We start from the raw sequence: 20673 nt of genomic DNA on the forward strand, positions 1-20673 counted from the left end.
TGTCGGGCTGGGCCGCTGCTCGGAGCGTGACTGGCTGGAGGCGGCGTGCGGCGGCCGTGATTGGCCAGGGCGGCGGGGGCGGGCCGAGGCGCGGCGGGACACGGCGGGGCCCGGCGTGGGGGTTCGGCGGGGTCATGGTCGCGGCTCCCTTGCAGGCTTGGGCGCGGGGCCTGCGGGACCTGACCGGCGATGGGGGGGTGCGCAAGGCGGAGCTGCGCCCCGGCAGCGGGCCGGCCGTGCCCCCGGCTGCCTCCGCCGCAGGTATGGCCGGGGTTAGGGGTCTGTTGTGGCGGCCAGGGCCGGTGCTGCCGGGGCCCTAGCTGGGCAGCGCCCTGGCACGGGGCCTGGCCTGGCTCCCGCAGCTGCCCCGGCGCTGGCTGCCCGCTGCTGCCGGCCGCCGGGCGGGCGCTCCATCGTGCAGGCCTGTGAGCTGGCAGCTCCCCGGGGCTTCGGTGCACCGAGCTGTAACGTCCCCTGCCCTGTGGGGACGCACCTGTGGGCTCCGTTGGCCGTCCCCTGAGCAGCTGGCTTTGTAAAGGGCAGTCGTTACATTTAATCTGTGGTTAGCAGGACTAAGAAAACCTAAACTCTTTGGAAGCATAGACTGAAGTCCAGATCTCGTGCTCACTTCTGCCATTTACATCTTGGTGTGAGGTGCTTGCTTTGGGCTGTGTGGCTGGGCCTGAAGTGTGCTGGGGGAGGTGGAGAGGACAGAACCTGCTGTAAGAGGTGAACTGAGTGTCTAATGTTGAGGCGCTTGTGGCTGGCAACTCTTGAGTGCTTTGGACTTCAGCCTGAGATCAGAACAAGAACTTGAAAGTGCTTATATTATACAGTAGTATGTCTTTCTGTTTCAGAGACTCTCTGCTTTCCTTATCAGTATTTTAGCACTTGGGATACTCTGTTTAACTTCTTGTGACTGACAGATTAAATGAAAGGGCATCTTGACCTTGAGAAAAAAAGGATTTCCAGGGCCCACCTGTGCTCACAGTACAGAAAACTTTGAAGCTGAAAGTGGTTCCTGAAGTGCAGCAGTCTGGTGCTGTGTGGAGTCAGTTAATGTGCGTTTTCTAGCAGAGTGAGAACTGGAGTTAGCATACAGCCCTCGGGAGAGTGGCAGAGTTGGAGGGGTACATTTTCCCCTTTGTTTCTCTTTCCAGGGCTCCAGCTTTGGTTAGGAAAGGCTTTGTTACATATTTCTGCAGATAACTGGGGCTTTTTAATTTCTACAGCTGAAGTTTCCAATTCTTAAAAACACAAAATCGTATCTCTTTATTAGATAGGGATCAAGGCTGTGAAGCAGTTGCTTTATCTGGTGATGTTAAAATGCAGTCAGCACCACTTGGCTACTTGGTCCAGGTTTTAGATGTGAAATACAGGGGTGGTTTGTGCTGCCTCTTCTGTTCTACAGCAGAAGGAAAAAAAAAAAGCAGGATAAAAGTGTGGCATTGCAAAACCAGCTCACAGTGTACTCCTGATGGTGCTGTTACTGGACATGAAATCCAACTCTTACTTTTCTTTTCTCCCCATTCCTTGCTTTGGGCTGCACAGTGAAGTACTCCGGGTACCTGGAACACCGGGATGTCCCCTTCTGCACAAACGGCTACGACAGGTCTCCTGGGCTGATGAAACTTGGAAAAGGTAGGTTTTGGCCAAAAAACTTGTCCCAGGGCTCAGGGTTGTAAAGACCATCTGTTTACTGTGTGTGGTCCCACAGCAGGCTGCCTTGATAATCCATGACAGGGGGCAGTGGACCATTGTAGTTTGAGATATGAGCTACCAAAGAATTTTTCCTCCAGGCCTTGGGAGAAATTGTTGTTTGGTGTCTGAGGGGGTTTCCATGTTTGCTAGTCTTACGACCTTCCATATTTTGTTGTGACAGACATTACGTTGCGGGGCCTGGAAATTGGCCTGCTGACAATGAAGAAGGGAGAGGTGGCAAGATTTGTCTTCACACCAGATTATGCTTACGGGTACCAGGGCTGTCCTCCTCTCATTCCTCCAAATGCCATGGTCATGTTCGAAGTGGAGGTGCTGGACTTCCTAGATTCGGATGAATCTGACAGATTCTTTGAGTTGACTGCTGTGAGTTGCCTTAAGAAGGTTTGAGACCTAAATCTGGATGCTAAACCTTTGTTGTCTTTCCTTCCCGTTCCTGTGGGTCACACATTATGTATGTTTAGCCTAATGCAGTTATCCGGAGCCTGGGCTGCTAGCTCTGCTCTGATGCAAACACATGCCCTTTAATGCTGGCCCTGCATGCCTTGCGCTGTTTGCGCTCCCGTGTAGAGGGAGAAGGTGGGTGCTGCCTTTGTTTGCTCCTGTGTGCTGGAGCCACTGGACCGACTTCCATTTATTTTTAGCTGTACAAGAAACCTTACGGTTTCACTAGAGGGCACCAGCTTCCAGGGATTTCTCTGAAAGAACAGTAATGAGCTGTCTGTAAAAATCCTGTTCAGGCTGCAGCGTCCAAGTGCCCCTCCAGCCCCCACCCTTTGTCTCTGCTTCTTGGCTGCTTTCCCAAGTGCTCCTTCACTGTTCACTTTCCTCCTTGGTGAGTTACGCTGTTATTGTTAATCCCCCCTTTTCATGTAAAGGGCTTTGGGCTGTGGTTGTGGGTCAGTGAGTGGGGCACAGGCAGCAGCAGTGGTGGGGGAGGCCCTCCTTATTCCCTCCTGCTGCTGCACAGGCTGTTCTTTCCACACGTAGCCCTGTGAGCAAACCACACTTGTTGCAAGAGAGCTTACTCCCCTTCTTGCCGCTGGCCTGCCCCTTCTGGGTAACTGACTTCACTCTGTGAGCTGGTTCAAACTTGCAAACCCAAGACAAAACCCGTTCCTTGATTTTTATCTTTTTTTATTATTGTCAGGTTTTTTGTTTTGCTGGTTGGTGTCTCATGGGTATCAGGCTGGTCCCAGAGCTGCCCTGATGCAGCCACCCTGGGTAATGCCAAAAGCTGTTAGAGCAACGGAGCTTTCAAGCAGCTTCACCTTTTGTGTCAGCAGTAGCGTTTGTGTTAACTCTGCTCTGTGCTAAGCAGGTGAGAGAGTTGGGCAGGATTTAACAACACATTCCTGTTTTTTTCAGCTCCCCTGAAGTCCTTGTGGTCCCAGTGAGCTTTCTGACCTAGTTAGTAGCACTCTTCACCAGGAGTTACCAGCACAAGAACAGTGGCATGTTTCAGCCTGGCCAAGGGAAATGCCACGTGGTGGTGGCCTGGGTGGACACTGCAGGGGCCTTGGCAATGGCCTGGCTCCTTCCCTGTGAATAGAAGGGGACTGTGCAGGACTGTCCTGTCTGAGCTCTCTGCTTGTTTTCTTTTGTTTGAGCTGAAATTCAGGTGTTTCTTTATACAGGAGCAGCAGGATACGTTTCCGCTACAAAAGGTGTTGAAAGTGGCAGACACGGAGAGAGAGTTTGGCAACTACCTCTACCGTAAGCAGCACTTCGAGAGTGCCAAAGACAGATACAAAAGGGTATGACACCAGAAAAAAATGTGGTTTTCATTGTGAAAAACTGTGAAAGTAGTGGTTATTAAGTGCTAGCTCACCATAATAAGTACAATTTAGAGATCAAATAACTTCATCACATTGTCCAGGCATAGTCTGTTATTTATGAACAGATCTTGGACACCTGCTTTCGTGTGAGCAGCAGCGGTACATGAAGGAGAAGGGTTGGCAGAAATAGGCAGAACCCTGTTCCTTCAGGCTTGCTCCCTGTGGGCTCTATCTGAGATGGAAGGGTACATCTCAGCAGCTGTGTAAGCCCTGAGCAGTTTGCGTGGCTGACTGCTGAGCTGGAGCCTTTCAGATCAGCTTTTGCTGGGAGACATTATAATGCAGCATAGCCTTGTATTGCAGTAGTGTGCTGATTAATGCTTTGAGAAAGAATCTGTAATCCCTTTGGTCTGGAAACAGGTATCCCTGGCACACTGGGCACTCTAACTTTATTTTTAGCCTTCCAGTTGGGAATCTCAGAATAGCTGAGGTTGGTAGGAACCTCTGAAGGTTGTCCAGTCCAGCCCCCTGCTGAAGGAAGGTCAGCCACAGAGGGACGTTGCCCAGGACTGTGTCCATTCAGGTTCTGAATATCTCCAAGGATAGAGACTCCACAGTCTCTCCAGGCAGGGAAATACTCAGTTTTTCCCAAACTGGAATGCATCTGCCTGTGTTTTGGGGTTAGTGTGGTTTTGTGAGATTTTTTTCCTCTCCCCATTCAGAGTTGCTTTTTCTTAAATTACTTTTGTTACAAAAATATTAAATTGCCTTTCTCCCTGTAAGATTTCTCTTCCTTAAAATCTGAGTCCTGAGTGTATGGGTTTTTTTCCCAGTTGCTTTCAAGTTTCCTGATACGTTCCTAAACCTGTATGTAGTCTTATGGTTGAGCTGGCTAGTCATGCTGGTAATGCATGTATATTTATATAATTAATATAATGCATGCAGTATATTTAGAATTTTGATTATTATTTTTAACTGACCTAGGTGAACAGAAGCATGGGTGTAGCTGTCTGATGAGACTGATTTCTCACTTGCTATAACAGATTTGTTTCGCACTAGTTCTTTTTCCCTGTCTGCTCAGGCATTCTCCATCCTTGGTCGCAGCCCTTCCAGTGAGGCAGAGCAGTGTCAGATCGATGCTTCCAGGTTGCTGGTGCTCCTGAATCTCTCACTTACTTACCTGAAACTAGAACGTCCTGCCCAAGCTTTGGCATATGGGGAAAAGGCCTTGGAAATTGATCGAAGAAACGCCAAAGCGCTGTTCAGGTGTGGCCAGGTGGGCAAAAATTAATTCCTTTGGTAGTCACATCAAGGAATACCCCAGCCTGACTGACTGTGGAGGGAACCTTCATTGAACTGAGGAGAACCACTGAAGTCTGGGCCAGGCCTCCTAAACTGCTGTGGCAGTCAAGGGAGTTCATCTGCATCTGACCTTTTGGAAAATCTGGCGCTCTCTAAATCTGTCACACAGATTTTTTTCATGGGGGATTCCTGAGCTACCTGGATCTGTCTCAGAAATGTTTGTAGTTGCACATGTTTGAGTCCTGAAGAATGACAGTGATTCTATATTTATGTTGCAACACATCTGTCTTCTTTCATCGGCAGGCTTGTCTCTGCATGACAGAATACGAAAAAGCCCGGGATTTCCTGGTCAGAGCTCAGCGTATACAGCCATTTAACCATGATATTAACAATGAGCTGAAGAAGTTGGCAAGGTGAGAGAACTCCTTTCTATCCCTGTGGAAGAGAGAGTGCTTAGACAGGCTGGAACACCCACTCAAAAAATATTTAAAATGTGTTGTTTTTTTTTTTTTTTAAAAAAAAACAAAACAAAATACAAAACTATTGGGTTAGTAAGTGACTTGGGAAAATGAGTGTGGAGACAGCTGACTCAAAGACTTTGCAGAAGCAGTGGTTACAGGTGATAGGTGAGAAGCTGAGAGCACCCCCTGTACAGTTTCTCTGGGGGGATGTGTGTGTTATGCTCCTTGTGAGTAGGTAGGTCAGGACAGGGAGATAGGGGCTGCTGAAATACCTCAAAACCAATGAAATGCAGTAGGCTAGCACTCAATCTGGTGATGTTCTGGTTTAATAAGTATGGTTTTCGTTCCTTTTAAAATGCATGGGTGAATTGCAGCAGCTCTTCTGCACTGCAAGTGCTTCAGTGTACAATGCTACAAATACTAATGTTCATTAAAAGGGAATTTCTTGCTGTCTTGGAGGTAGCAAGTGAGCAATCCTGAAGGCAAACTTTCCCTTTGCCTGCAGGCTGCGTACAGCACAATCCTGCCAGCTTTAGTCATGCCCTAGCCACACCAAAACATGACGAATGCTGTCTCTGCCCTCATTCTGGTCTTCCCTTTGAAACTGGCAAAAGCACCAGCTGGTTCCCAAAAGTGTGTGCTGTACTTCTGGCACTGTTCACAGACACAGAAGGCAATGCAGTCCCCAGCTTCAGAGACCACAAAGCAGCCCTTGAATATGAACCCTCTTCTTTTGTGTGTTGCTGCTAGGCATTTGCAAAAAGGTTTGTAGGCAGCAGTAACACCTCATTAGAGTAGTTGGTGCAGCTGGAAAAGCCAGTTTCGTGGCCTGAGTGCCCTTCACCAGGTAGCGTTTTGGTAGAGGGCTGTCCTTTCCCATCGGTGCCCTATGTATCCACATCATCTTTAAGTCTGTGGTAACACCAAGTCTTCAAACTTGCTGTTTTCTCTGAAGTACAAAGAACCTGAAGGCAATATTAGCTGCTGGTCTGGAAAGCTGAAATAAACCACTTCTATTCATCTTGATCTGCCTCTGGGTACATAGCTACCAAATTGCCAGGTGAGCGCAAGCATTTATAAAATAGATCTGGGTGGCTGGTTAGCTACTCTTGGAGGCTTGGTATGTGGGTAGTATCAAAGCCCAGTAGTAGAGTGCTAGAAGTCCTGATTCTAGAAGCCTCATGTGTTCCCTTAGACTTGTTTGAGATATGTTGGCAGGTGAAAGAGAAATCTTCCTAATAATGTTGAGGTTGTGCTGCCAGGAAGCAACAAGGCATCCTGCCTTCGGGGAAGCAGTGGGCAGGCTTGTTGGCTGTGACTCTGGAGACAGCAGTGTGTACAGCTAACGTGTGTCAGTAAGCTGACTATGCATTAAACCACTGTTGTCTTGGGGTTTGCTGCTTCAGTGCCAGTTAAAATTGGTGTATTTTTTGTTCTTACTGTGACAAAGAGTGGAATTAGAATAAAATAGATGAAGACAATATTATCAGGTGTTGTTAATTTTGCCATACCTCAGTCTAGATCCTGTAATGTTGCCAAACTTCCTTGCCTGAGAAAACTCATAATGTGATCTGGCAAATGCTTCAGAAACAGAATATGAATCAAAATCTTGTTCTCAGAGGCTTTTCACTTCCTTACTGAGCACATTTATACTTTGCAAAAAGAAACGTGTGTTAATCAACAGCTACCTTTTGCTGTCTAAAACAAAACTTCAAAAAGCATCTGTTTAACAGCTGAACCAGGTTCTTGGCAGAATTCACTTCACTGGAGAAAAAAACGGGCAGAATCTAGGGTGAGGATTTTGTGGAACGAACGTCTGGTACCAGCTGTAGTTAGTGGTCTTTGTGCAAATTCTGCTGCTGGATTTGGCAGTTCTGTTGGAAGGCTTGATTTTGCATCAAATCCAGAGCAAAATGGGGTTGTTCTGGTATCTGGTATGGATCTGTGCCTCCAAGTGAGTGGCTCTTGGATTTCTTCCTGTGGGAGGCATGACAGCATGCCATCCACAATCTGGGTGGGCATCCCTGATCTACTCGGTGTAGACAGTTGCAGCAACATCTGTCTGAGACTTAACAGAAGAGACTTGCTGTGCTGGGATTTCATTGAACTTAACGCTTTGAGGTTCTGGACACAGGGGTGCTGATGGTAGGGGCTGAGAGGGCATTAGCCATCATCACACTTGTGCTATTTCTGGTGTGTTGCCTAAAAACCTTGGGTTTGACCTTATATGGTAGCAGATGCAGGAAAGCTGGCCGTGTGGGCAGCCATTGATCCCTGGGCTGGTGCCCAAACTGAGTCACCCTCCGGCTCAGGGATTCCTCACCAGTGAGACCTCTATGCTGGTGAGGTGAGAACACAGGTGCGGAGGATGCTGTGTTTGCAGAAGCAGCCATTAAAATGGGAAGCTTTTGCCATGCAAAAGGCAGGGAATGTGTTGCTGGCAGGGAAGTGAGAATGGAGGAGGAAACATCTGCCCTGTCATCCACTTAGTCCAGACACAAATCCTGGCTGCCTTCCACCCATCCTCTGCCCAGATTCTGTGTCAATGGAAGATATCCTGGAGTAGGTCACTTGGATGATGTCTCCTGCTGGGTGCTGAAGGAGCTCACACAAGAAGCGGCACAAACGAGGAGACATGAAACTAGGCCACAGGATACAGGTGGGGTTCCTCTGCGTTGTCACACGCTTGCGAAACTGGTGTAGAAAGTATCTGGCTACCAAAAGTCAAATGATCTACTTAGCTAATAGTAACCAGCAAAGCAGAGACCCAAGGTGTGGAGGTGAGGCACAGTGTTTCCAGCTCTCCTTTCCTGACATGGTAGAGAGAAGGGCTTGGAGGAGCTGCGTCTTTGCTACCAGAACACTCTTACATTAGGTTAATTTGTTTGTATAGAAAAAATAATACATGTTTTCTGGTCATGGCATGGATGGCTGGGTGGGCAGTCTGCAGCCTGTGATGCCATGCCGTGCTTTACTTTGCAGCTGCTACAAGAACTACATGGAAAAGGAGAAAAAAATGTGCTGCCGAATGTTCACTCCTCTCAGTTCTTCTGACTGACTGGAAATAAAGGTAATCAAGTTGTGAAATAGGCTGAGGTTTCACAAAACCTCTGTCTTGTCTGAACTGTTTTCAGGTGGGGAGCCTGCTTCTCTTGTGCATGAGAGGATTTTGGAGGCAAAATGTAAGGGTAATGGGAGTGTGGAGGAGAAGGGGCAGGATGGTGGGGTGAAATGCGGCTACATGATCAGCTTGGGGAATCCTTCCTGCGAGGCAAGCTGGTGTGGGACACGAACCTGAAACTGGCAGTGCTTGAGTAAGTTTGGTTTTGTTGTTTCCTGTGCTGCTCATCCCAGCTATTCCTTGTCAGAATGAGGGGGAGAAATAGCTGTGTAGTCTTGTTCCTCTGACAATTAAAAGAAACAAACAAAAAACATTGTTCCTGTCAAACTTTAAGAATTGGATTTCCTTCTCCTCCTCCCCTCCAGTGTTCCTGTCTGGAGCTGTTGGAATGCCTCGCTTCAGAAAAATCTAAATATTTTATTTCTGGTTTTTTTTTTTTAATATTAAAAAATCTGTTTGTATAGAAAATTTCAAATAGATGTTTTGGACTCTTTAAAGCCTTAAATCTTCTAGCAAAATTGATGGGTTTATAAATGCACAAAGGCTCTTTGATCATTTCTTTTTTTGTCAAAACCTTTGGGGCGGGAGGGGGGGGGCGGGGGGCGGGGAGTGTAAGGGGGAGTGGAAATCTTCACTGGTCTCTTGCCTCAGGGTAAACCCTGGGGAAAGAGCTGCGGAAATGACAGCAGCCTTCTGTCAGAAAGCATCACCAGCTCGGGGCTGTCAGTGTGCTGCCATTCTCTCTCATGCAATACCTCTTCTGCTTGTAGAAAATGCATATTGGCAGCCTTTCCATCAGCAGTGTGAGTGCAGGGTGCAGGTCTGGTATTTTAAGATCTTTTGTCTGAGCATATTAGGAAGCTAAGGTAGTATTTGAAGAAGAGGTTTGACTGTACCGGCAGCTTCCTAAAGCAACACAACCCTCGTCTGGCTGGCCATGCCTCCCGGCTGTAGTCTGCACCCCTCTCTGAGGTCTGAGCTGGGCGTGTTGTTAAACTGCCTCAGAGTTAAATTCTTCTGCCCTGGGTTCAGGATGGGACTGATCACATCTGTTAGCAGGTACCTACCCCCAGGCCAGTAGCTGCGGAAGGGGATTAAGACGGACAAGTGTGTGCAGGAAATCTGTGACCCAGGACTTAGCAAGGAGGCTGTGATTCTCCACTTGTTGCATTTCAGAGACTTGCAGTTTGAAAGCCTGTAGGACTTGGGTCTCGTGTCTGGTAGCACGTAGCGGTGCCTGACCTGGGCAGCTTCTTGTGTCGGTCTGTGCAGCCCTGCTTTGTGGTGGGAACTCTGAATGAATGCGGTGGGTCACCAAACCACTGCTCCCCTGGTAGGGTTCTGCAGCCTCTTGTTTCCCAAAAAGCAACTTGCAAAGATGCCGATTTCCATGCAGTTGGTGTAATGGCACATAGCGATGTCAGTAAAACAGTGTCTTCAGTTAGTGGAGGCTGAAAAGTGCCAAGGGGAAGGGAAAAAGAAATCTCTGCTGGAGGCAAGCTTAAAGATTGAGCTGAACTGTCAGCCAGAGCTTCTCCACCGATTCCTACCGATACATGTGTACAGTGCTTTCCTGGAGTTCTCCTGCCTTACACAGCTGATTAACAGCTGTCACTCAAAAAGATTTCTAACCTTCTTTGAAGTTGATTTTAGTTACAGTATTAAAAATAAACTAAGTCTTCCAGACAAACATAAATCACTGAGACCTACAGAAGAATCTACTGTTAATTCATGGCATGAAAAACCCCTTGCTGGAGGAGGCTCTTGCAGGGCAGGGCCTTGTGCTAGCTGGAGGTTGGTTTGCTGCTGCATTGTGCTTAAACTTCATTACATATTCAGAGAGGAGCAAAGCAGTTCCAGCTGTCAGAGGCACTGCTACTTAGTCAGACTTGAGGCAGAACATTCTTTGGTGTTTTCTGACAGCTTTGCACAAGTTCAGTTGAGGGCACAAACTGTGCTCGGTCAGTCTGGCAGGCCTGCTTCATCCTTTCTGTCTCAGGCACCGAGTGAGTAGGTGGCCTGTGAGTGCTGCCTGTAGCTCATGTTTAATGATCCAGTGGAATCACAACAGTTACGGAAGACTTTCCTATGTACTAGCTGGCAGGTGCTTGTTAGGCACTGACCTGACCTGTTGTCCAGTTTACGAGCTAAATGACTTGGAGCTGTAGTTGTGGCATTTTCTCCTTCCTGAAACACTGCTGCATCCATCCCCCTGCTTCAGAGCTTCCCAGGTGGGTTTGCTGTACCTTTTGGTGCGTTCTGCAGCAGCTGCTTTGTTACAGGGTGAGATGCTTAATTTCTCTGTACTTGCATAGGCCAGGGCTATGTTCTGTGTTTTGTGTAATGACACTCAAACCCAGGCACACTTGAGTATCTCCATTCTGCTTGCTATTTCTGAATCCCTCTCACTGTCGAGTCCAGTCCCTCTAGTTGCCACAAAGGTTGTCTTGCTTGGAACATACTTTCTTCCTTTTTTAATGGAGTTTCAGGTCAGAATAAATCTTCTCTTTGGTGAAATGCAAGGCCACTTGTGATGCTTCCCGGAGGAATTCAGAAATACTCAAGAGGGAGAAACAGAAGCACAAAAACTTTCTTAAATCCATCCTGCTGCAGTTCTTTGCAAATGCAGTGGCTTGGGTCTCATGCTTGCCCCTATTTGAATCTGGGTTATTTGCCTGCCTCTGTATGCTCTGTGCGGTGTGGATGTGTTGAGCCAGGTTACCTGGGATGTACGTAGCTGAAAGTAGTCCTCAGTGTCCCCTAAATTTCAGGATGGATGGGCTGAGGACCACTGGCTTATTGGAGCTTTTTGCTCTTTCTTGTTTGAAAGACCCAGCAGATAAAAAAAAAAAATAATGGAATTTATCGTTATATTGCTGTGGTCCTTCATGAAAAAGATCTTAATCATGAAGAGCGGGGACAAGTTCCCTAGAAATGTCTGGATTCTAGTAGAGGGTCCTTGGTGATAGTTTCATCCCAGAAAGATGTCTCTGAGGGGTTTTTTAATTTATTTTTTTTTATTATGGATGGGCCAAAGTTGAAAGCTTGGCTCTAATGTGTATCTCAGTTCAATACACAGGAGAAGTGGTCTTATAGTTGAGAGCACACAGAGAAGTGTTCCAGTGAAAACAAACAATGCTGAAATTATGGCAGGAAACTATGACTCTGAGGTCAAACTTGAGATTGCTACGAATAGCAGGGTCTAGCAATTCTGAAGCCATTAATTGGTGAGAATTGGCTGCAGAGCTGGGGCTGTGTCACCAGGTAGAAGTGATTATAACTGGGCTTAAAATCAACAGCAGTTGCCAGTTAAACTGACCTAATAAGCTGAAAGAGACTTGCAAATAAACTGAGAAGTATGTGCACAAAACAGTCAAAACTCCTGCCTTGGGAAGGCTCCCGATTTTGTGTAAACAGCAACTTGCTCCTTCCCCTCCTGCTCTCCCTTATTACTGAGGAGATCTAAAATGTGCCTCCTGCTGATACTATCCCTACCCACTGCGTAAAGCTGAACAACAGAGAACTGGCAATTTCACTTCTCCTTTAGAATATGCAAATTATTGTACCTCTGAGATGTACTGCGAAGGAAATTGTTAAATGTCTGCTTTATGCTGAGCACTGCTGGAGCGAGTGGGAAGGCTTGAAGGATGAGTTAATTAAGAATTCTCCTTGCTAAGCAAAGGAAGGAGAAAAGCTTTAATAAGGTGGTTGGGTGGGTTGTTTTTTTTTGTTTTCCCTCCAGCTCTCTCCTCATTGAGCACCTTTATTTTTTTCAGAGTTCTGCAGTTCCTGCCTGCAGTAGTACCTGTAATACCTCTCTAGAAGATTTGTGGGCTCTTGTCTCTTCTAGAAACTGTCAGTGGAGAAATGACTGCACCACCTGTGCTTAGGGGTGCTGTGCCACGCGTGCTTCCTGGTCAGGTGTACTGGACATGGGTCCCTGGTTTGAACACACTGGGAGTGGCTTTGCTCAGACCGGGAGGTCTGGCCTGGGATTAGAAGTGCAAAGATGGTGTGAAATGAAAAGGAGGGAGACCCATGCGGTATCGCAGTGCCCCTCCGTGCCCGTCCTCTGAGGCGCTGGTGAAGTGATGGTTCTCCAGCCTCATCAGAGGACTGCCCTGTGGCCCAGCCCAGGGCCATCCTCTCTGAGATGCCCTAAGTGCCTAAAGCCTGGGGTTCCCCTTTATGTCCTCAAGCATGAAGCTCCCTGGCGAGGTAGGAGTGGGTTCCTGGCTGTGTTTCTCCTCAAGCTCCTGTCTGCTTGCCTGAGGCCACTCAGCACACTTGCCCTGGAAAGGACAGGATGAGCCCCTAGTGAATAGCCCTGTGTGGGCTTTTATTTCTCAGAGCTTTTGCCAGCAGCTGGAAGACAAAATACGCTGCTGTTAGAAATCAGTAGAGAGTGAAAAAGATGCTGGGCTCTTTTCATTCCCACGATGGTACTTGGTTTATCATGCAGGTAGAGTTTAAAGAGAATGGTCTATGTGCAAGATCTGAATTTCTTTATGAAGAACGTTTTAGTTTTGCAGAGCATTCAGAGTTACTGGCTTTCACTTCTAGCAGCAAGGAGACACACAGTTATTTTAAGGTTTTCTCTGAAGTATCACTTGTTAAGGCTTCTTTCTCCATCCCTTGTGTGTCCGTTGTGATAAGCTATATGAAGTGTAAGTAAAAATGTTTTGTTACCTTGATGGGTAAAAAGGCAAATTGCATAAACCTGCACCCAAGTAGGTAGTGACCAAACTGATTTGTGGATGGGAGCCTGTTGCAAGTGACTGTCACCAAGATGCCTGTCACTGATACGCCTGGGATAAGGCTATAGCTTAGTTGTGCTGGTAGCTGAGGCGCACAAGTCCCCAGTGCTGCTCCTGGTCCTTGTGGCATTACAGACAGTGGTAAGAAGCTCTCCCTGGCCTCTTGCCAACCCAGGCAGAACTGGCATGCCTGGCCACCAGTCCTGCTGATCTGGGGTGCTCCAGGCTTTCTCTCTGAGCTAGCAGAAAAAAATGTGCTTATCCTATCTATTTCTCTTAGTCTTAAATCTTGGGATTTTAAAAGATCATGCTTTACACAGCATACAAAGGGCCCTTTTCCATATTTGCTGTTGTATACTTGCTCTTCTAGTTGGGTTCCTCGAAGGAATGTTGGCTATTCAGAGCTGTAACCATACCTATATGAAGAATCATGTATCCTCTTGGGCTTGGAGGACATTGCCACCTCTAAAGAGCAAAGGATGCTTTTCACTGCTTGCTTACTTCAGTGACGTCTGGTCCTGAGCCAACATGCTTAATGCTGTAAATCGCTGTGTGTGGGTGTGGGCCAGGTATGGCCTGGCTGGTGTACCCATGTGTCCCACTGACACCGGGGTCAGTGTCACTGAATGTGGGTGTCCCCATGTCTCACTGCTTCAGCATGGCACTGCACTGAAGGCTCTGCTGCTGGGATGAGGCATCGGAGCCTGTAGCAGCATGCACAGCAGAGGGGAGCTGGAGCACAGCAGAAGGTAACTTCAACATACAGTTGGGAAGAAAAAAAGAAACAAGATGATGGTGGTGCGAACATGCCCTGGTGGCTGATTTTTTTTTTTGGAGGGGGGGGATGGGGGGCGTGGGCATGGGGAAGTGGGCTTCCATGTTGTTTTTTTGTTGTTGTTATTCCACAGTCTCCATTTTTTTCAAATGAAACTGCAAACTTTTAATGACCTGATACCCTAGGCTTCAGGTGAGATGCTGTCCTGATTACAAGAGGGTACTGATCAAGGTCTTGAGACCTGCCAGCTTTTTGCTCCAGCAGGGTGAGAAGTGAAACACAAACTTTGGAAGAGTTTAAAATGCTCTTAACTGGGCATTGTAGTAGCTGTGATGATACAGGCAGCTGAGTTTAAATAAGTGCTAATGGCCTTAAAAGTGTTCGTTGTGGTTTTGGGAAATACTCTTGTGCTTGTGAGCTGCCGAGCATTATTGACCAAGTGCAGCCCCCTAATGCAGTGTCCTTTGCGTCAGCAGTGACACAGAGCAGCTGACAGGGGGTAGGGGGCTGCATCACTGCTTGAACAGCGCCAGGGCATTGATTGCTGTGTCTACAGCGTGGCAACAGCACTTTGCAAAAAGACAACATGTATGGTTGTCAGGAGCAAGAGGCACTAATGAGGTCTTCAGATTTGGGGAATGTTGCTTTCAGAAAGGCTTTTTGCTTAAGATGCAGGGAGTGTTTTGGCACTGCTGTGAGTTGGTTTGCAGAACTGCAGAGTTATTTCCAGTAAGGGTAGACATGACCTTCATGTGTGTCTCCCACTACCCACCCTGCTTTCAGGGACCTGTTGATTTGCCAGAATGCTGAGCATTATGGACATGAAAGTTATCTGAGCTCTTGAAGGACTGGGAGCTGCGCTAAGGATCAGTTTCAGCCCAGACTTGCTGGATGAAGTCCTTTGAGTCAGAAGTGTGTGTTGAAGAGTTCATCCCTTCTTTCGCCTTCCCATAATTGTCCCTCTTGTGAGACCTCTTGCTTTCTGGACAAGTTGGTTTGTTGCTTTGTCTGGATACTGTTTTAAGGCACTTTTTTTAGAAATGCTTGGGAAAGAGCTCTGCTTTCTGTTTTTCCTTTTTGTTTTAGGTATCCTTGCCCTATCATAGATCTGAGCAGACTTGACAGATCCTTCTTCCATCACCTCAGGTTCAGGACGGTAGTGCATGTCATCAGCATTCAGGGTCTTTGGTGTTGAGACTTGTTAAAGATCTCTGGAGAATTCATCTTGCCACTGAGCTGTCTAGCATACAGGCAGTGCTTGAAACTCGCTGTGGATCCTTTGCAGAGCTGAGGATCATGACAAATTGACTTGCAAAAAAAAAAAAAAAATCCTGAAAAAAACCCGCATAAGTACAGATCTTCAGATGGCAATGGAAGTTGCTATAGTGTGGTTATATAAATGAGGAGTAGCACATCTGCTTATTGCACCTTCATCTGGGAATCTGGACGTCTGGTGCAGCTGTGATGGGGTAGTTGGAGCCTGCTCAGTCCTTTAGACATGGGGAGTCTTGTGACTGTCTGTGTGCTTATGTGCTGCCATGGCCTGAAGATGGGCTTCACAGCCATCCTGGCCATAAAAGTGAGTCCACTTGAAGCACAAACTGCTGAACATCCCCAGACAATGTGTTGGAGAGAGAACGAGGGTATGGCTGACTGCAGAGTCACCTCCGTAGGTAGCAGGTAAGTGGTACCCTAATTAGGTAATTTTCTGAAGGCATGGTGCACGCTCAGAGAAGGGCTCTCTGGGATGGTGATGTGTTATGTTCCCTCTAATAATTGTCCAGATAAAACCATGATAGCCTGGCATTGTAAATAGCTGATTCTTCTCCTTGTATGAGGGTGGATTGCCCAGTACATCTTGTTATCAGCTAGCTGATAACACCCTAGCTGTCACTGGACTTTCTTAGTGCCGTTCAGGAGAGCTGCAGCCTGTCAGTAAGCTCTCAGGAGATCCACATGGTGCGTTTCAGAAGGAGCTTGTTCACTTCCCGGTAATGGTTTTTCTCCAGGCTGATATTCCAGAGTGGCTCTTCCTTTGGAACTTGACAGAGTTTGAGTGAAGAGCACTTCTTGGGCAATTGCCCTTCAAGGTTTTAGCTCCTTTGCTGATCTCTCCTCCAAATGTGTGCACATAACATCTACTTTTCCAGCACGCTTATGAGGAGCCATGGTGTAAAATGTGCTGTGTCCTTCTGACTACCAAATCAAAACTTCCCTTCCTTTCTTCTCCATGGTCAGTGAGAATCCTATTTAGCTGGGATCAGAAGTGTTGAAAAGAAGGCATTCTGCCTCCCGTAACAGACATGTGGAGGCTACATTTCACGGAACGTCCTTTAAAGGCACTTCTCTGAGCTGTAAAAGCCAAGCCAGCCTTCCAGGCTGCCCTCCGTGAAGCTGGTGACTTGATGAACTCGGCTCTCTTGAGCACCGCTCCTCTCACTGAGGGTTATCTGAGTGCTGCACTGTTGGAGCTGCCACTTCAAAGCATGGGTGTAATGAGGGCAGAACTTGCAGGAGCTACGCTTCAAGTACACGCTTCTTACTTTCCAGTTTCCTTGTGCTTTGAGGAAAATTTTATCTGTTGTGTTTGGTGCCTATATGGGACTTCCCTGAAGCCCTGCAAGGGATAGAGGCAGGAAAGGGGGAGCTGGGGAAAAGGCAGCAACAGTTCTTTATGCAAGAAAGAAGCTTAAACAAATTTTAAAGCCTTAGTTAAACATTAACTGTTAATTATGGCTTTAATGCAGAGTAAAGGTGACTGTGATTATAAATGACCTGTGACCTGGCATGTTGCTTACTGTAAATTGATGATCGACTGCCTTGTCTTTCTGAAGCATGAATTAAAAGAGCTGGTACCAACAGACTTCTGTCTGAACTTCAAAGCAAGCGTGTGCCTTGCTGGTTTTTGTGGCTGAGTAGCTGCCAACCTGCTGTTAAGTGAAGGAAGCAAATACTGGAGCAAGTTCTGGTTGGAGCGCGCTGTTCTACGTGCAGGAGCAGCAAACGCTTTGAATGCGATCCAGCTCTCTGCGTCTTCAGGGCTGTGTGTTCCCCCCCTCCCCTTCTCTTTTGATTGTGTAGCCATTAGGTGGAAATGAAAGAGATGAACTGATCAAACACGCCTTGAAATGGCTTTAGGGTTTCAGTTTGAATATTTTTTTAATTAGCTCCATGTAAAGACTTTATTACTTCAAATAGCAGCCATGAAACTAGAAGACTCACAGTTTGATCCTTTGTTTTTATGGTGCACAAGAAGTCTCCGTAGCTGTAGGTTTCATGCCCAGCTAGACACCCCAAACCACAACTAACAGCCGGTGGAGACATCTTGTGATTATCTTTTAAGTGTGCCTATCAGCGACACGTAAAAGGAAGTGCTGTGTGAGGATAATATTAGACTGACAAGTAGCAGAGTGGAAGTCGGTTGCATTTTAGCAGGAGCAAAGATGCTTTTCTCTAGTAACATGTAGAACACTGTAGCCCATCAAGGATAATGATTTTTTTCCACTGTTGAAACCTTTCTTTCCTTGTCTTAGTTGCTAGAAATTTATGCTGTGAACTGGGGAAATGATTTTAACATTTCTATCTCTGATTAATTTTCAAAGAGAAGAGATCATCTGAAGTGTCCTCCAGTAGTTTTCCTTCTTTAGAAACTTCTTCTCCCCTTTCTCCTGGTCAGGGGAGACACTGGAAAGCACTGCCCGACTGAAGCTGACTGTGAATATCTTGTGTTACAATGAACCTTGTTAACCCCCGCTTTTGGAAGGTTTGGCAATAAAAGGTGGCCTGTTAAATGAGACTGTAACACGGGATTTCATGAGTCTGGATGACCAGGACAGTGACTGCACTGACTTGTTACCATGACTCCTAGTTTGTACTAGCCTAGAAGTCTTCAGTTGTGTGTTTCTGGCAATCTTGAAAGTTGCTTGACTGTTTTGTGCTTTTATTATCCCAAACTTTAAAATGGGGGCAGCCCCTGAGAGAGGCACATTGTTCTGGTTCAGACTCATAGTTTTCTGGCCGGGTGGCATTTGAGTCACGGGTTTTGTGTGGCTCTGAGCATACAGACCAACTAAAACCTGGCTTCTTCAGGGTCATTGGAGGAAGATGAGTAATCTGGTCGACCTCACAGCTAACCCTGTTCTGAGCAGGAGGTTGGACTAGAAACCTACTGATGTTCCTTGCGGCCCTAATTATCCTGTGATCCTGTGGTGCCTTTCAAGGATATATAATGAATGAGGTGTGGATTTTGAGCATCATGTGATGCTTCATCATCTCATCCTTTAGTCTGTAAAGCGTCTGCTTTTCTCACAATTACTGATTTTTTTTATTTTTTTTTTTTTGCTTTCTGGTTAGCAGTCTGTAAGCCAATACCCTCTAAGGAGCAGGCTTCCCCCTTTTGCTGCTAGTAATTTGATTTACATTTGCAGAGATTGCCACTGCAGCTGAGCCAGCTGAGCTAGCTGTAGTAGCTATCGCTGCGGAAAGAGTATCAGAGATTGGTTTGGGCTCCTGGTATTCTTGAGCTGAGAGAAGATAGGGCATCTTTTGAACGTACCTCCTTTGATCCTCAGAACTTCTGTAAGAGACAGATAATGGGTTATCTTGTGGAAAGGCTTCCAAGGATTTTTCTGGGGTTTGGTTTTTTTTTTTTCCTTCTCCCTGCTATTCATCCTATGGGTGATGGAGGGATGAGGCTGACTTTTCAGCAGTGTTTCGGTACCATCTGCACTCTGACAAATCAGGGAAATAACCCTCTGTATCAGTATTCCCCCGTGAGTATCTCAGAGATGCCAGCTGCAGCAACATTGTGAGCAGCAGGGTGTTGGAATATGGTGATGGGCATATCAGAAAGCAGCGTGAATGTGTGTGCTGAGTGCGTTCTGTCCCACATGCTTAATGGCTTTGGGGACAAGAGAGATCCCCGCATCACAGTTGTGTGTACCACAGCTCCACTGCAGATCTTGCAGCATTAGACCAGCACTTGAAAACCAACTGACACAGCTCGGGAGGGCTGGGGAGGAGAAGGTGCTGGTTCTGTCTGTGGATGGAGGGGCGGAGGGAAGGGTGGTTGGGAGAGGCACTGAAGGGGCAGGCCAGCTTTTGGCATCGAGGTCAGTGTGGCCATGTAGAGGTGGCGCAGGTGATCAAAGTCCTGATCAGTGACCCAGGGGGTTCCCCTTTGAAACACGGGGTCTGGGTGTGGGAGGAACAATACCACAACTCAGAAACAGTTCTGGTTTATATCCAGAGAAAACCCACCCTGTGCCTAGGTACCAGTTTCCTTCTAGTGAAGCTCTCATGACCCTCAAGAGGGGAAGGGATGGGGTGCAGGCCGCAGATGAAAGAGCCTTTGCTGGTACGGAATCTGCCACCTTCTCGGTGTGTGCCAGGGCTGCAAGACTGGTGAGGACCCAACTGCAAGTGAAGGGCGATGGGGCAGGGGGAACCGACAAAGAATAAGGTGCTGGGAGTACTTTGTGACGTATTGCCAGCGCCACAGCGGTGTGGCCAGGCCACTGGTGGTCCTGCCCTGCAAACAGCCTGTGGGCAAGGGGGGAGGGTGGGAGTGGGTGAATACGGTGAGAAGCAATAGGAATGTCAGGTGAGGAGAACGGTGAGTCTTCTAGGAGATACAGGACTGTCTCCCAAAGGCCAAGGGTAAGTATCCAGGCACGAGGTTTCCCAGAACAGACTGGAAAAGCACAAGTGATGGGTAGCACGGATGACCCTGTACGGGATGGGAGGTGGCCTGAAGGGTGTTCTCAGGGTTTCTCTGAGGTGGACTTGCTAGTTTTGAGTTTGTCGCTTAATACTCGCTTTCCTCCAAGTCCTATGTGAGGAAATTTAATTAATTTTGTGGGGATTTCACTGCATCTGTTCCACTTGTGCTAATCCGCAGACATCTGGGTGTTTCTTTCAGGGCCACTGTAGGTGTGTGCTAGGAATGATTAACTGTTTAATGCTAAAATGGAATAATATGTATCCATTTTAATAAGGTGTGATCCCTGTGGGACGCTGACAGTGGTATTTTGTTATCCTAGGACCTTGCCAGCACATGAGCAGAGCAGTTCATGAGCAGAAAGGAGACCTACCTCTGGGCACATTGGAGATCTTGCCATCGCATCTGTGGTTTGGGAAAAGGGGCAAGAGTGCTCTCTTGTTTTGGGAGTGTGAAGTGGAGGTTCTGTGTCTATATGCAAGCTGATTTTCCTGAAGTTGGTTTTGTTTACCGTATTCTGAGGCTGTTTCCAGACAAACCAAGTCCTGCTGTAGGAGAGAGGAAGGTGTTCCCTCTCCCCGGCATACTCTTTGAAGAAAACTCTTTCTTGACTTCCTACATCTTGCAGGTTCTGGGCTGCTTTTAGGGAATCTGTAAATGGGAGTAGGATGCCATGAAGTTTTGTATTGTTTATATGGGTTATTCTTTAAAAAATTGTTTGATATTTTTGTTCTGAGAAAAATAAACCAACCTGAGAACTAACTCTTGCAGGACTTGTGCCAACTTATTGTGCAGAAGTGATTAATGTCTCCCTTTCAGTGTAAGGAGCTGGAATTTGGAAATAGGGTCTGGTTTGTTGCTGTGTAGCTAGCTCCCTTCTTGGGTAACAGCATGTTGTGCTCTTTGTTTTGGCTGAATGTGCCTGTGAATGTTGATACTAAATTTCAAATTACTTGGGAATATCAACTTAATCCCTTACAAACATTGCTGACTCCCCTAGCTTTGATCAAGGTGGCTTCCTCTTGGAACAGAATCTGCTGT

General features: G+C 47.1%; 1 protein-coding gene across 1 annotated transcript; it reads left to right on the forward strand.

Annotated features, from left to right (window-relative positions):
- Positions 1-134: 134 nt before the first annotated feature.
- Positions 135-20394, forward strand: FKBP6 (FKBP prolyl isomerase family member 6 (inactive)). Its single transcript, XM_055795097.1, has 8 exons — positions 135-261; positions 1519-1641; positions 1883-2085; positions 3357-3476; positions 4579-4773; positions 5103-5212; positions 8243-8330; positions 19955-20394. Exons 1-7 carry the CDS (start codon positions 135-137, stop codon positions 8316-8318), a joined length of 954 nt encoding a protein of 317 aa, XP_055651072.1. The 3' UTR covers positions 8319-8330; positions 19955-20394.
- Positions 20395-20673: the final 279 nt, after the last annotated feature.

This window comes from Falco peregrinus, chromosome 2, assembly GCF_023634155.1.
Source record: "Falco peregrinus isolate bFalPer1 chromosome 2, bFalPer1.pri, whole genome shotgun sequence".
In the NCBI taxonomy this organism is placed as follows: Eukaryota; Metazoa; Chordata; class Aves; order Falconiformes; family Falconidae; genus Falco; species Falco peregrinus.

Coding starts and splice junctions, on each gene's coding strand:
- FKBP6 (XM_055795097.1), top strand. CDS start 135: ATGGTCGCGGCTCCCTTGCAGGCTTGGGCGCGGGGCCTGCGGGACCTG. Junction 262..1,518: donor CCCGGCTGCCTCCGCCGCAG/GTATGGCCGGGG, acceptor CTCTTACTTTTC/TTTTCTCCCCATTCCTTGCT. Junction 5,213..8,242: donor GAGCTGAAGAAGTTGGCAAG/GTGAGAGAACTC, acceptor TTTACTTTGCAG/CTGCTACAAGAACTACATGG.